The sequence below is a fragment of the Rousettus aegyptiacus genome, unplaced genomic scaffold (genome assembly GCF_014176215.1).
Source record: "Rousettus aegyptiacus isolate mRouAeg1 unplaced genomic scaffold, mRouAeg1.p scaffold_m13_p_6, whole genome shotgun sequence".
NCBI lineage: Eukaryota > Metazoa > Chordata > Mammalia > Chiroptera > Pteropodidae > Rousettus > Rousettus aegyptiacus.
In genome coordinates, this window is record NW_023416309.1 from 71,614,410 (window position 1) to 71,630,476 (window position 16,067).

The window sequence follows — 16,067 nt, forward strand, 5'->3', positions numbered from 1 at the left end:
GCCTGAATTACTTGCTCTGCCTTGTCTTTGAGCCAGAGCTTCAGGATCTGTCAGAGTGGGCCAGGTGTGTCCCAGGGTCTCCTCAGACAGTACGCCTTGTCCATCTCTGCCTGGGCATCTTCCCTCTTCCCACTCACCTAAATCGGTTCTTCTCACTAGCTAGCCTGCAAAGTGTAGTCAGCACCTGAAGCCTCTGGAATACGTGTTTAAAATGCAGGATTCCCCCATGGATTCTTAGACCTACAGTGCATCTATCTCTCTGGGACCTGGTTTGCATTGTTACCAACACTCCCAGAGTTTTAAGTAAACACTCAAGCTCTGGTAAATATTTGCTGGGGAAACTGAGGATGGTCAGGACCGTCAAGCAGCAAAGAGTGAAGGGCAAAGCCCTGGACTGGATCTGAGTCTGCTAGCTGCCCACCCAGGTGCCCCACAGGTCTCCAGGCTGGAGAAGGCCGAGACCTCTGTGTTCTGCCCTCTCCTTTAGCACTCGTGCTCCCTGCACACAGCCCCTTCCTCTGAGTTCTGATCCTTCAGAGCTCAGGGCCTACAAGGAGGAGATACTGTAGGGCCACTCAGGTGGGGGAAAGGAAGGGGTCCGGGCTCCCAGAAGGCTGAGGCACAGCTCCCTCTCTGTAGCTTGTGGGAGTGGGGTAAGCTCTTCCCTCACTGTATGATCCCAAAGAAATTTGCAGGCCTGGGCAGGAAAGAGTGGCGCTTCTAGGTGACAGCCTGGTTCTTGGTGAGGCTGAGCAGTGAGGACTGAGCTTGATTCTGACTTCCGGCTTCCCCACCCACCAGTGGCCTGGAGCAAGTTTCGAAAGGGCAGACGAGGGCAGTGGGTGCTGGGCCTGGCCGATGATAGAGGTAGCTGCTTGATCAGAGTGACAGTCCTTGGCATAAACGTGATGTGTCAGAATCTAGAGGATTCTAGAAAATGGCAACGAAGCCACCAGTCATACTCCTCTTCTGGAAAGAGGAATTCTGGGACTGATGTTGCCTCGTTGGGGGCCCTGGAACCCTGCGAGAGAGCTCATGGGCTGGAGGCATGTCCTTGGGGTCGTTTATTTCCTGCTCTCACAGACCCAGCTCTGACTTTTTCCCCTCCCTTCCCCTCCCAGATCGGCCTCCCTCCAGGAGAACATCCAGGGCCTGGTTGGTTGTAAAGCCATCTTCTCTTCTGTGTGCAGGTGCTAGCCGGATAGGTGGGCAAGTAGCTGCAGCCTCTGCCCTCCAGCACAGCCTCCGTGCTGGCCTGATGGCAGGAATTGGGGGGCAGGACGGGAGTGTGCTCAGGGCCTCCCTAGATCGGGCCCCTTGGGTAGGTCACGCTTGTGTTCAGCCGTTCTCATGCCATGGCCAGGTTCCTTAGTGGTGGCTACAGCCCCTTCAGAACTCCCCAGTTTTGGGAGGCAGCCCTTGTGGTTCTGACTGCCCCTGTGCAGGATGGCTCTGGAAGAACCTCAGCTGCACAGTGATCTGTTGGGAAGGGGGTGGGTTCACTCCATTTATCTGAGGATGCCAGAGTGAAGATGCTGCTGGTCAAGGATGGTAATCTCAGGGCAGGTGAGGGTGGGAGTGGCTCCTGGACCTTTTTCTAAACAGTACACACTGGGAGGCATAACCTCCCTCTCCCCACTCCCTGTCGAACACGCTTTCCAACTTGAGCCCCTGCGTCAGGTAGGAGTATGGCGCATGTCTACGCCTCAGCGTGTTGTAAAGGTAGTGAGACCGGGGTTGCCTGGCTGCAGACCCTGACTCCACCACTACACAAGCTGTGGGATCCTATATAATAAGTTACTTAATGGCTCTGTGTGCCCTCATTTCCTCATCTGTAAAATGGGGATAACAATAGCACCTGCCCGGCCGGTTGTTGTGAGGATTAGATGAGGTAATATGTGTGAAGCATTTAGGACAGGCCAGCACATTATTAGCTCTTGTCAGAGTAGAATGTGGTTCCCTAGCACATCCCCTGTGATTGCCAGGTGGAGCATGGGATCAAGGCTCTTGTCCTGCCCTTGGGAGGAGGACAAGCTCTGTCCCAGAGGTACAGAGGTGGTGTTAACCACCTGAAAAATGTCACCCAGGAGGGGCCAGGAACCCACACGTGGAGGTTTCCTTGGGGAAAGGCCTTTCCCACCCCCTTCCCTCCCTGGACTTTGGAGCCCTGCTGGGTGGAGCCGGTGGTCAGCCTGGGGCAGCCTCTCCTTTCCCAGCACTTCTGATCCAGGGACACGTGAGCTTTGACTCTCAGGCCTGAGGTCATAGAAGCATAGAGTGAGGGTAAGAGTAGCCCAGGAAACCGAGTCTGGACCCCACTCTGCCACTTTTTAGCTGCGTGGGACTTGTGCATGGGTTTGAACTAGGTTGTTGCAAATGAACATTTCGGCTCTAAATGCTCAGGACATCAGCACAACTCACAGCTCTCAGCACCCTTCTCCCCTGCCACAGCCTCCCTCTCCCTAGAATCAACCCCCATCCTCCACCCACATGTTTCTTGTTCCAATGAATGAAAACAGTCCTGCCCACCCAGGCAAGTCAACACAGGGGTTCTGAGCCTCGGCACTATTGACATTTCGGGTTGGACATCTTTGTTGGTGGGTGGAGAGGAAACTGCCCTGTGCAGCGTAGGGTGATTACTGGCATCCCTGGCCTCTACCTACCAGATGCCAGTAGCAAATTCACCTTCCCACCCCCCGCCTAGTTGTGACAACCAGAAATGCCTCCAGATTGTCAAATGTCCCTGGGGTGGTGGGGAGGTCAAAGTCACCCCTGGTGAACAGTCAGTGAGTTAACTTCACGGCACTGTGAAGTCTGTCTGCAAAGTCTGGCCCACATTTTTCTGCCCCTTCACTTTACTACAGTGCTCTGAGCCACTGTCACACTTCCTGGTCACTGGAGCCTCCTGCAGGGGCTGAGGTTGGCTGTGTTTTCCCTCCAGTGCATCTTTCACGCTGTAGCGTGAGTGCTCACCCCTTGAGCAACCCAGTCATATCACTCCCCTGCCGGAGGTGCTCACTCCTGCAAGGGCCCCTCTGGCCTCCGTGTTGCCTTCTCCCTGACCGTGAGCCCTGGCCACACAGAGCAGCATGTTCCCAGCCTTGCGGTGCATCCTGAACCCCTGAGCTCTTTTCCTCCCTGCAACACTCTTCACCTCCCAGCCCCCTGACTGTCTCGGCCCTACTCTTATTACCTTAATATCATTCGCTCTGAGATTCCTCCCGTTCTGGAGCCCCAGCACCCCAGGCTTACCCCAGTGGTAGACTTATCCCAAAGTATTCCAATCAATAACTTATTGTTTGCCTCCTTCACAAGGCTGTAAAACTGTTGAGGGCACAGATGATACATTTATCTTTAGCCTTCAGTCATTGTACCAAGAAACATTTACTGAGCACTTGTCAGGTGACCGTGCTGTATCAGGTGGTAGGGAAATAGCAGGGTAACAAAGGGTGGTCTTCCTCCTCTCATGGAGCAATCTGGCAAGGAAGAGAGATGCTAAATAAACAATCACGAGAAGAGCAATTACAGGTGTACGTGTGCAAAGTGCTGGGAAGATCTAGTGTCATGCGTGGCACCAAGTAGCCATTCAACAAATGTTTTTGTGAAAAGTAGATGAGCAAGTGGCCCCACTTAAGAGCATCGTGGTTAAGGGCTTGGGCTCTGCTGTCAGCCCTCCAGGATTCAAATTCTTCTGTGATCCTTGGATTCCTCTTATAAAATGAGGCTGATGTTACCTAGCTCACGGAGTTGCCGGGAAGATGGAGTGAGAATGCTTGCAAAGCTTTTGGCAGGGTGCCTGAGTAAGGGCTCCCCAGGAATTCCACGAGTTGATTCAGCTGCCTCCTGGAGCGCAGCAAGGTGCAGTTCTCCAGGCACCCACCAGGGGGTGGAGGGCTCTGTGGGATTCGGGGAAATTCCTGTGGGAGAGCTGGCGGTGACTAATTCCCAAACCACAGTGACAGAATCAGGGACAGCCATCCTGGGGCTCCTGGCTACCCCTAAGGACTGGTGTCCTTACAGAGTGGCAGAAGCCACAAGGGAGGATGAGGTATATTATCTCCTACCCCCTCTCTCGCATCCCAGCTAGCTCTCTTTCGGTGGCTGTTACAGGGCCATTTGTGGACCTGTCGCCTTCCAGATCCCTGACAGGGCACTTATACCACTCTGAGTGCCTTTGGTCTTTTAGGTCCATGATTCTTAATGCCCAAAATAATGTCAAATTTAATTTATCATTAAATTTGGTTGAAATTTTAATGTACTACGTTATTAAGTGAAATAAAGGTGGACTGTGGTCCTCATTATTTCTCGAAACGACTAGCTGGAGCATGAAATGAGGAGTGTGTGAGACTTCGTATTCCATCCCTTGTTTCTGCAATTGCTGCAGATGAGGCCGACACCACAGTGGGTCGTCAGAGCCCTGAAGGAAACTCACTTCTGGACACACCTTGTGGTGTCAGCCCAAAGAGAGGATTTGGGAGACGTTCCCTGATGCTGGGCATTGAAAGATTGGCCCTCCCCCCATGCAGGCTCCTGCAGGCCAGTGACACCTTGAGTAGCTGTGGGTACATCATTGGGAGAAAGCTCCTCACACATGGCGGGTCCCCTGGGCCTTCATCTTGACCTTGATGGAATTCGGTGCTGCCCATCTGCCCTGATCCTTCCTAAGTGCCATGTGTCCCTCCAGAGTGGGGATCTCCGCCCTGACTTCCGCCAGATGTCAGCATCTAAGAGGAGGGGGCTCCTTTTCTTGGCTAGACTCCTGCCACGTTCTCCTACCAGGACTGCAAGCGAGGGTTGTGCCCCTGAGAGCTGGAGAGGCCTAGATTTCCTTCCAGCCACCCTCGGGCCCCTGAACCAGAGGTCATGGCTAGGAGCTCATGGTTCTGACTCAGCTGGCAGAGGGGTTGGTTTGGCTTACACTGCATTGTTGTTGACGTTGTTGTTATTATTAAATTGGCCCACATTTCAAAATTGAGACACTTCAATAAAAATCCCAATCTTCCACTTCTCTTGAGTCATCACATGACCTGACGACATCGGATGCCTCATTCTGGCTTGACAGCAGTTGGCGCGAACTGTGAGGAATCTGCCCCTTAGATGCCCTCCCCTTCCTGAAGCGGAGGCTGGTCACCCTCCCCATACTCAAGCTGCAGTTTCGGTGAAATGTGGGCACCTCACCTGTTGCATGAGCTGCCAGGCTTTGGAGTTTGTGGCCTTCGTCCCCAAATTCAGGGTTTTTCTGCATTGTTCTTGCCTTGACCATGTGACAGCAGATGCCAGGGCCGTGATGAGAGGTTAAAGACCGGCAGGGCTCAGGCCTTGCCTCCCTGAGGCTCTGCAGCTCCCACAAAGAACACGGATTAGCTGGCACCAAGGGAGTGGATCTACGGCTTAAAGGGACATCAGCAGGAGCAGTGGCAAAGCCACTTCCACCACCAAGGGTATGCAGAAGTGTCAGACAGATGCCCAGAAATTTCTGCACTGCATTCCCTTGGGCTAGGGCTAGGCTCAGAGTACACCTGAATTACAATTTTAACCTCTCTTTGTTCATAGAATACACTTTATGAGATAAAATGCACCAGGTAATCTCTCACCCTTGACCCTCAGCCACATAATTCCTTTCCCTGGAAACAAATGATGTTATCAGCTTCCAGAAGTATTCTATATGTGAATAACCAATGCGTGTGTACCCCTACACACACACACACACACACACACACACACACACACACACACACACACCTTTTTTACACAAATGGTGGCATAGAGTAAATACTATTTTACACCTTGCTCTCTCTCCTTCCCCCTTAGTCTATCCTGATAGACCTTCCTTATCAACCCATAAGAACTTTGTCAGAGTGCCTTTCATTGTGGATATGATTCTCATAGATGCCCTTCTTGTAGTTTCTTTAACTGTTCCCCTGCTGATGGACAAAGGAGTTGTGTCCAGCCTTCTGCTCTTGCAGATAGTTCTGTGGTGAAAGACTGTCCGTATGTTAATGCCCACATGTACAGGTATATCCGTAGGACAAACTCTTCAAAGTGTAATCACTGCTTCAAAAGCTCCGGGTGTTTGCAATTTTGATAGATCTTGTTACTCTGTCCTCCAGAGACTTTGGACAGAAGCCAGACCCTCTGTGGGTGTGAGTGCTGGTCGCCCCTCCTTTGATATTTTGGCCCCTGGAGCATCTCTAGTCTGACCCTAAAGGCAGATGTCTGTAGTGCTGTGTCCTGGGAGCAAAGCCTTCTCAGCTTCTCCCAACCTTCCAGCCAATTAATTTTTCCTCCTGTTCTGTGCCCTACAGATAAACTGTGTGACGTTTCCTCACCCAGACACAATGCCGGAACAGCAGCTGCTGAAACCAACTGAATGGAGCTACTGCGACTATTTCTGGGTAAGTGGTACCTCAGGTCCCCCTACACTATGGCCCTGAGGACCAGAAGTTGACATGTGGGCCTTGAGCTCAGAGAAGAGAGGTCTTGCCTGTTGAAACCTAAAGGGCCAGTGGTAGGTTTAGCATCCGAGGGAGGAACTTCACTCTTGGAGTCCAGATCGTTGTATAAATCTCAGAGAATCGGCAGGGTTTCCATTTATGGCGATACAGAAACCCCAGCCAGAAAGTGGGTAAGCTGGAGGGTCACTTTCTTTGCTGCTCAGGCAAGAGACTAGAACCAATTTCAGTAAAGGAGTCTGGGCTGCGGACCTGCTCTGTCACTCTTTTAGGTGGCCTTGGACAAGTGCTTCACCTACTGGGCCTCCCTGTTTCCATCGAAGTCATAAGGAGGTTGGGCACAAGGGGCTGGAGAGAGCCCCAGCTTTAACAGTTCTGTCATTCCAGGACTTTTGCACATTGTTTAATGGGTGTAGAGTTTCACAAGAGAAAAGTTCTGGAGATGGTGGTGGCGATGGCTGTACAACAATGTGAATGTACTTAATGCCACTAAACTGTACGCTCGAAAATGGTTTAAGATGGTAAATTTTATGTTATGTGTATTTTTCTACAATTAAATATCTTGACAAATGCATAGTTCACCTCCTCAGAAACTCTAGGAATGGCCCTGGACATTTGCATTTTAAAGTCAGCAGTGACTTTCAAAATGAGATCACCCCATTCTGGAATCATATGATAGTGAGATAGTCGCACGACTGTGTCAATAGGTTAAAAACCACTGAATTGTACACTTAACAACAACAAAAAAAACAACTTTGCAAAGAACCAGAGAAACAATAAATAAATAAAAATGTTTCTTCACCACTGTGCAGAATGGATTGCCTATCCTTTTTTAAGTTTGCTAACCAATTACTAGGCAATAGCTCTGCTCTCTTTCTACTGAATCAGTTATGCTTTAGAAGATAATCCAGCGATTCCTGTTACCCCCTGGTAGGGACAAGTCTTATGGTTCAGCTGTGTTTCTTCCAGATCTGCGATCTGTTCAGAGGCAGCAAACATTATAAAAAGAGCTCTGGCTTTAGCATCAGACATACCAAGGGGCTGAGCTCAGAGGCCAGGGTGATGTGAACAGGGGTCAGAGTGTAAAAGACTTCACAGGCCTTGTAAGCACATTCGGTTTTATGCTCTTTGCAGTAGAAAGATATCGGAGGGTTTTAAGTGGAAATGTGTGATGTGATTTGATTTATATGCATTGGGCAGTGAAAACTGTGAGTGGGCAGGGGTGCAAATTAAGCAGGTGGGTGCGGGACATCAGGAAGGATGGTGGCAGCTATGGAGATGAGGAGAAGGAACTGGGTTTGGAGACGTCAACCCTAAAGAAGGAACTAGTGTTCAGGGACGAATAGCACAAGGCCTGGGAATGGGCACCCAGGAGCTGGAGGTCAGCGTATGGGATATCGTGGGGGTGTCGGTGAGCGTGTGACCCTGCTGCGGCTCGGCAGCATCCAGGAGCTTGACACTTGTGGGTTTTCATCTTAATTCTAGCTCTCCTGGGACTCTGATATTTACTATAGGGTTTTATCTACGTGACCATCAAGGCCTTTTCTTCTAATAGAAATCTCTCTGCCGATGCAGCCATTATAGCCCATTTGCCTCATACAGGTTTTTTCCCAGTGTATCCATCCTATGTTGGGGTGGGGAGGGCAGATTGGGGCTCAGCACTTTGCATAATGTTTCTTTTGCTTTTGTATCAAGATGTAGCATTCATGTAATGAAATGCACAAATCTTAAAAGTACTTGGAGAAACTTTTAAATGGCCAGGGCAGTCCCACTGTGACATCATGCACTCACTCCAGTGGCGGGGCTCTCTCTGTCACAGAGGTACCAAAGTGTGACTCAGAGGGCATTGGTTCATGGCAGCTGACAAAAGGATCCCGCATTGGGAGAGAGCAAGGAGGTGTCTGTAAAACCTTTCACCTACTGACCGTGATAAGTGGGCTTCTCTCCAGGCATCACCAACCCCTTCCCATTCCCTGTCTGAAACATGTTCTGGAAGGGATCTTACTGATACAACCCACTCCTATTTCAAGGGGTGAGAGACAGGAAGACGCAGCCTAGGATTAGAAAGACCTGACCGCATCACCCAGTGGCTGAGCTGACCCGAGCCCAGGATTCTCACTGTTGCACCTGCACCTCTCTGTGATGTCAGAGGGCATATTTTTAACTCCTTCCATTAAGTCTAGAGGCACTTGACCCTGGATTCCTGGTGGGGAAAGACTTTAATGGAGGAGTTACCAGCCAGGGCCTAAAGAGTCTCTGAGAGTTGTTCTCCAGCAGCCATGGCTGTGAGGACAGGGAAGGCCATGCTGGAGGTGAGAGCAGGAAAGAGGTATTCAGGCAAAAGCATTTAATTTGAAATTTTAAGAGTAGTTGCTTGCAAAATGAACTGGATTCGAAGTTTCCATTTCATTGACTTGGCCATCTTCTCTGAGTCCTTCCATTTAAAAATAATTAATAGGCGATACTATTTATTTATTGAGTACTTAGTATATACTGAGCAGTGTGCTAAGCCGTTTCCACATGTCATTTATTCTGAAATGACCATATGTGGCGGAGGCCATTATTTCTCCAGTTTCACAGATGAAATGGCTTAGGCTTGGAGTGACTGAAGAACTTGCCTGAGGTCCCCCAGCTTGGACGTCAACCCTGGCAGCCTGCCCTTTTCCACTCTGACTTCCCTTCGATCCAGTTTCTCCCCAGAAGCCACTATGATCTTTTATGAGTGTGCATCGGATGATGTCACTGCCTGTCCAGTGCAAGAAGCTGACAGGAAACGGATGGCTTTGGGTTAGGGGAACATGCCCCAAGGTCACAGACTGTGTCAGCATGCAGTCGGGGCTCCCTAGGGGGTCTGGCCAGCCTCAGCAGCCACCTGGTGGAAAGTAATAGGCTATTGGGGATCAGAACTTACGCTCCTGGCCACTTGACCTTCCTCTTCTTTCCCAGGTTAGGAGGTTGAGGGGCACGGACATGGGGTAGCAGCAGCTGTAAGAGCTTTAGGCATCAGGGAGCACATGGGAGTAGTGGTACCAGGAGAGACACGAGTTAGGGCAACGAGACGGCTGCTCCCATCCTCCTGCTTCAGCTGAGGTTGGAGTTGCCAAGTATATCTGGGTCCCTTCTGGGTTCCGTCTACCCTTTCCAGTGGTTCCAGCCATCACCTAAACTGTCGTGCTTCTGTTTCCTTTCTAGGCTGATAAGAAGGACCCCCAAGGCAATGGCACCGTGGCTGGGTTCGAACTGCTGCTTCAGAAGCAACTGAAGGGCAAACAGATGCAGAAGGAAATGTCGGAATTCATCCGGGAAAGGTGAGGCCTGGGCCCTCCCATGGCCGGGAAGTGATGGCAGCCCCCGGGTTGGTCCCTTAGCCTGAGGGGCGTGAGCATCAGGAGTGAGCACTGTATATCCAGTACTGGGCTTAGGTAGCACCACATGAGACTAGAGTCACAAACGCAAGGCCCTTAGGACAGATTGACCAGCAAATGTGTTGCTTTGGCCAGTGTTGTGTTTTTAAGATTTGAATCAACATTTTTTTTTTTAACTGGTAGATTTTTACATTAAAATCTTGATATCTAGCATGTCTGGAAAAAGCAGTAAGTTGGGGAACAGTGGCTCTGCATCCCTCACACAGCAGCTGGCTGGAGCTGAGTAACAGCTGCCCCTGTAGAAGAAACGTGTGTTCCCCATTTGCCACAGTCTCCACCACTCCCTACTGTCTCCCCACACGCACTGCTTGGCTCCTTTACTTACCTACGTGGCCCTCATTTGAAGCACTTTTCCTTATAACAAAAGAGGTGAATGTTACCTTTCAATTCGCCTTCAAACCCAAAACTGTGTCCTGGGCCTAAGCATACAGAACCCCCCTCCGACCCTCCCTCCCTCCAATCCCATCCCTGCCTCAAGGAGCACAGTCTAATGGGAAAGTCAGGTAAGATGGTTATGATAAGTGCAAGGATTAAAATCGTGGTTTATTTAAACATAGATGGGGAAATAATAAAATCAGCCTGATGGAACTGGGAAAAGCTACAAAGAGAAGTTCGTTTTCTACCTCTCTCTCCAAGTTCTGAAACCCTGTTCAACACACACTGACATACCCACACACCTGTATCACCACCACCCCCAACATGCACATTCCCCCGCCCCACCACACACACTCACGTGTGCTTGCACACATGCACACAACTTTCTCTCTGGAGTTTCCAGGACTCACTGGAAATAGTTATAGTAAATGGCAATATATTTTAAAATATTTCTTTTTTAATTATAACAACAATAATCGAGTAATAATTCTTTGTCATCTCAAAGCCCCCTTTTTCCCTAGGAGGCCCATTATCTATTTGTATAATGAAATCTTTATTTTATGACCCATTAAACTGGTAAGGAAATGAGAGGTTGCATAGCTCAGGTATAAGAAAACCATAGTGTAAAACAGGCAAATCGGAAAATGGTTGTAAAAGCCAAAGTTTGAACACACTCATGGTTTATACTTTTGTGAAAATGTCGTGTTTGGAAATAAACGGAATCTACCATTTGAGAACTGTGGTCTTCCCTGAGAAATGCAGACTCCAGCAATTTTTCTCAGTCCATGTGAGATCTTGGAGGGAGGGCCCTTCAGAGCCGGGAGAAATGAGAACTGAGGCTCAGAGTGAGGTCAGGGGGCGGACACCTGGTCGTTTGCTGTGGCCTCAGCATGAGGAAGTGGGCAGGGAGTGAGAGTGACGCCAGTGCTGGCTCTGGAGGTGACACTCAGCAAGCAGACAGGCTTCACACCTGATACGTGTGGTTGGCATGGAGGATACCCTGGAGATTTGAAATTAAGAGTGTGACATGGTTTGATCTTTTTTCCAGAGCGATCTCTCGGCCGCAGGCTGGAGGCTGCAGACCAGCCATCTCTGTCATCTTGGGGAGGTGGGGCCCAAGGCAGAGTGAGTAGAGAGGAAGTGATGAGGCAGGAGATGGTCTTGGGAGGACATAGAGACCAGTGCCATAGAGATGGCACTGAAAGCAGAGCAGTAAGAAAAAGAGCAGGATTGTGGGTCTCGCAGTGCCAAATTGTGACATAATTAGTACACAGAATGCCACCATGGGACTTGGTCAGGCCATCAACGTCTACATCATCACACCTTTTGGGCAGCAGCTTCTGAGTGGCCGGTTTTTCCATTTGCCGAGTGGTGAACCAGGGGCTTTGTGAGGCCGGCTCTGGTTGTCACAGCACGGCTCTCTCATTTCCCACATGGGCCCTGAGGACCACTTAAGCAGCGAACAATACTTCTGACAACACATTGAACACGGATATGCCAGATATTACAGAACACTCCTCAGAGAGTTGCCTTGAAAGTGTGTCAAGGGCCTGCCTGCTGGAAGCAAAATCCAAGGCAACTTTTCCCTCTCTGGGGAAATGGAACCAGCCGGCTCTGGACACTGCCTGGTTTCCATGGAAATACTTATGCCCTGCAGCTTGACAGTTAGAGGCATTGGGGGCTGGGAGACCATAGGGAGACATTCTGCCTTTGCTTCTGAGGGGCCGATGCCACCTTGGAGGGTCTTAACCCAGAGCACTGGGCTGAAAGAGAGAGGAGGACAGCACTGGGCATTCCTGCCATCCATGATGATTACATTCACTTATTCAAGCACTGTGTCTCCCATGTGTCCAGCCCTGTGTAAGGAGTTGTGCAAGCGACGGCTCTTCACTTTCATAGCCTAGGGAGACAGATGGGACTATCGCATTTTGCAGATGAGGAGATGGAGGTTCAGACCATTTTGTTCATTCATTCGACAAATATTTATTGAGCTCCTACTGTGTGTCAGGCAGACAGAAAAAGAGCCATGTACTCTCAGAGCTTATGGTCTAGTGCGTTCCTTAACATGGTTAATAAGTAGCAAGGCTGCAGGTTGGACGCACAGTCTAGTATGGAGAGCTGCCATGTTGTTTTTTTTTTTCCCTTCGCAGGATAAAGATTGAAGAAGAATATGCGAAAAACTTAGCTAAGCTGTCTCAGAACTCCTTGGCTGCACAGGAAGAAGGGTGAGTGGGGAGGACAGTGATGGGAGTGGGGAAGAAGGGGGGACACTCAAGAAGGGAGACCCTTTTTCACTGATCACTGATTAATGCCATGGTCCCATTGGATGAGAAAGTTTTCATAGGCTAGCTCAAGGTGGGGTCCCATCCTCAGGGCGGGCATTCATGGCTTCAGCTTTGCACCCATGATTTCAGGTGTGGGCATGTATGCTCAAGGTTGGCACTTACTTTGTCTTCCCTCTCAGGGTCAAAGGCCTCCTGCCATGTGCTGGACTATGTTAGGGCCCCCTCTGCCCTGTTCCCTGGTAGCTGGGCACCAGCTCCCAGAAGGCCACCTCAGTTCTCCTTTCTCTGAGGGCAGGCTGGTAGGAACCTCGATGTAAAAGGATTCTTCACCTGGCCTTTTGTTTAGAATTCCCTCCTATGGGCCTGAGGCCCAGGCTCCCTTCCCTGCATGTGAATGTCCCTAACAGCCCAATTCACAATAGCCAGAAGGTAGAAACCACCCAAATCCGTGAAGAGATGAATGGATAAACAATTGTGCTTTATCCACGTTGGATCTATGGATATATGATAGAATAGTATTCAGCTATAACAAGGAATGAAGTACTGATCAATGCTACAATGTGGATGAAGTAAAAGAAGCAAGACACAAAAGTTGCATATTGTATAATTACATTTATGTGAAACATTCAGAATAGACAAATCCGTAGAGACAGAATGAAGATTGGTGGTTGCCTGGGGTTGAGGGTTTTTAGGGGACGGGGGAGTAACTGCTTAATGGGTGTGAGGTTTATTTTGGTGGGGGTGTGTATTCACTGTAACAATATCATAGACTGACTGTGTGGCTTAAACAACAGAAACTTAAAACAGTTCTAGGGGCTCGTAATCCAAGATCAAGGGGCCAGCAGAGTTGGCTTCTGGTGAGAGCCATCCCCTTGCGTTGCAGGCGGTGCCTTCTAACTGCAATCTTTCCTTGATTGGGAGAGCAAGGTCTCCAGTGTCTCTCATAAGGAGGACACAGAATCCTGTCAGATCAGGGCCCTACCCTTATGACCTTATATAACCTTAATTAACATAATAAAGGGCCCATGCCCAGACAACAGTCACACTCACTGAGGGGTTTGGGCTTCAACATCAGAATTTGTGGGGACACAAACATTCCGTCCATAATAGGGGATAAAAACGGTTTGGAACTAGAGGCGGTGGTTGCACAACATAGTGACTGTACTAAATGTGATTGGATTGTTCTTGTTACAATGGTTGATTTTATGTTGTGTGAATTTCACCTCAAAAATAAAAACAAAGGCTCAGGAAGTTAGAGCTCAAAGGTCCCCAGGGTCCTCAGTCTAGTGCAACCTCCAGTGCAGAGCCCGAACCCCTCCTGCAAGGGCAGTGAGCTCCAGAGGAAGGAAGACCTGTGGTTGTCAGAGAGCTGTGATGTTACACAAGTCCAGATCCGCCTGCTTGGCTTGAAATCCCTCAGGGGACGGGGCTTTGCCAACCGAATGTGGCTTTGATTAAGGCCTCTGCATGGGCTCACTACGCAGCCAACAGGCCGCCTCCGGATGGTTTCTACTGACCGCCGGCCAAAGGCCTCAGTGTGGCCCATCAGGGCCAGTGTCTCTTCTGTGGAGAAAAATGAGGTTACCTCCGGTCCCCTTCTATTTTATGTGCTGGGCCTGAGACGAGGGCAGGAAAGGGACTCAAGGGGGTGTCACCCTTCCTCCCAGGGCAGGGGGCTTTTTTACATATTTCTATGCCTTGTAACTGCAGTGCTTCCCCAGAGTCTTCCCGCTTCCAGCTCCTCGGCCTGGGCTGCTGCCAAGGACACTCCGTCCTGCCAACATGCACAGCATATGCTCCCAACTGAACAAGTCAGGCCTGCACTACCGCGCTGTACACACATGCACCTACAAACATAGGGCAACCCTGCACACGCTCACATTTGTGCATCGATGCTACTTACCTCCAACGTGGCATGAACACGTGCCCCATCGCCACTGCACACACACGCTAACCCCAGGCACATGCTCCTTCCGGCAGGCACTGTTGTGACGTGGGGGGTGAACACATGGCCCCATACTTACAATGCGTCACAACACTGTTTTGCATTTATACACAGCTTTGAACATTGGCCCAGTTTAGCTTGAAACTTTCAAAGCTCAGTGCTGGAGCCTAGAAATTCGAGGCAGCCTCGGAAGGTGCCGATAGGGAGACGAGCTGCTCTTGCAACTCACGTGCTGTATTCACGTTGATTCCATAGGATACGTGCACATTGGCAAATAAACAGAATCAGGTTATTTATTCTGTCTTCAGTTTTTCTCTCCTCTGTGGAAAGGAAATGGGATTTTGGTCTTTTCAGGTTGGTAATTGTGACAGTAACGTTCATTTTGCTTTGGCATGCCTCAGACCGTATATTGGAGCAGAACTATATCTCAGATTTTATTTTTTCCATTAACATCTTATCAGATGAAAAATATCTCTTCAAATGAGAGAATTTCGAAATTGCTTTTTTCTAAATTGTGAAGTGCTTCTAAGGGGCCTGGAATATTGGAGTGGGGGTGTGCATGGGGGATGTATTAGCTTAGATAGGCCATTTGAATGGTGTCCTCTCACTCTGAATGCACAGGCTGGAGGTGGGGCCAGGAACATTTTCATGAGTGTGAACCGGCTTCCTCCTATCCTCCCAGTAGCCCTCAGATGACATTCTCAGGCCACCACAGCTGTCACTGGACCAATCATTGACCACATGCTCCACTGGTTGTGGACTTGCACATTCTCGGTACTACTTAGGACCTTTGTGGCTTGTGGGCTCTTATTTCACCTTCCAGAGGCTCATATGTAGCTCAGATGCAGGGACGAACCCCTCCCAATCACCCTTTAATCAAGTTCCCACTCCTGCTGAGACTGCTTCTGTAAGCTGTGTGTAGTGTTGATTTTCACTTTAGGTCTGTGATCCATCTTGAGATAATCTGTGTGTATGGCACACAGGGTCAGGGTCAGGATTTCTTCTTTTCCTCTATGGAAATACAGCCATAGCTACACCATTTGTTAGAGAGACTGCCCATTCTCCATTGATATAATTTGGCATCATGTTGCACAGCAGTCACCTGCATCTGCGAGTCCGTTTCTGGACCTGGTATTCTGTTCCCATATCTGTCTGATGACCACATCTGCTTCTACCCTGTCCTTCCCCTGCCCTGGACCTCCCACCCATCTGCTGGATGAGATGGGGAGCCAGACCGTCCAGAGCTGCCCCAGCTGTGATCAAAGGGATCAGTTCTGCTGGGTAATTCTCAGCTGTTGGCTTCTCTGCTTGAAACTCAGAACCCTCATAGCATGCTATCTTTTAATCAGCTTTTGCCACTTGTGTTTAATGAAGTCTCTGGAGGAAGAGGCTTTTTGATGAAATGAAGTCAACTGAACATTCAGCCTGGGTTTACTGCCTGGGTGGAGAGGTCTTGAGCCAAGGTATCAGGGGGATCATTGGAAAGGTAGGTGAGGTTAAAGAGTTGCAAATAATAAGAATGTAGCCTGGGGGCCTACATTTCAAAGTCTTGGAGACTTTAGGAGATAGCTTCTACTTGAAGCAT

The 16,067-nt window shown here is 49.6% G+C and overlaps 1 protein-coding gene across 9 annotated transcripts in view; it reads left to right on the forward strand.

Annotated features, from left to right (window-relative positions):
* The window catches only part of GAS7 (growth arrest specific 7), a 204,867-nt gene that overhangs the window by 167,619 nt on the left and 21,181 nt on the right, over window positions 1-16,067 (forward strand). For all 9 annotated transcript variants that reach the window (XM_016121292.2, XM_016121299.2, XM_016121293.2 and 6 more), the window contains 3 exons: window positions 6,306-6,395; window positions 9,645-9,760; window positions 12,403-12,477. In XM_016121292.2, coding sequence (XP_015976778.1) covers window positions 6,306-6,395; window positions 9,645-9,760; window positions 12,403-12,477 — 281 coding nt within the window. The remainder of the gene's footprint in view (window positions 1-6,305; window positions 6,396-9,644; window positions 9,761-12,402; window positions 12,478-16,067) is intronic.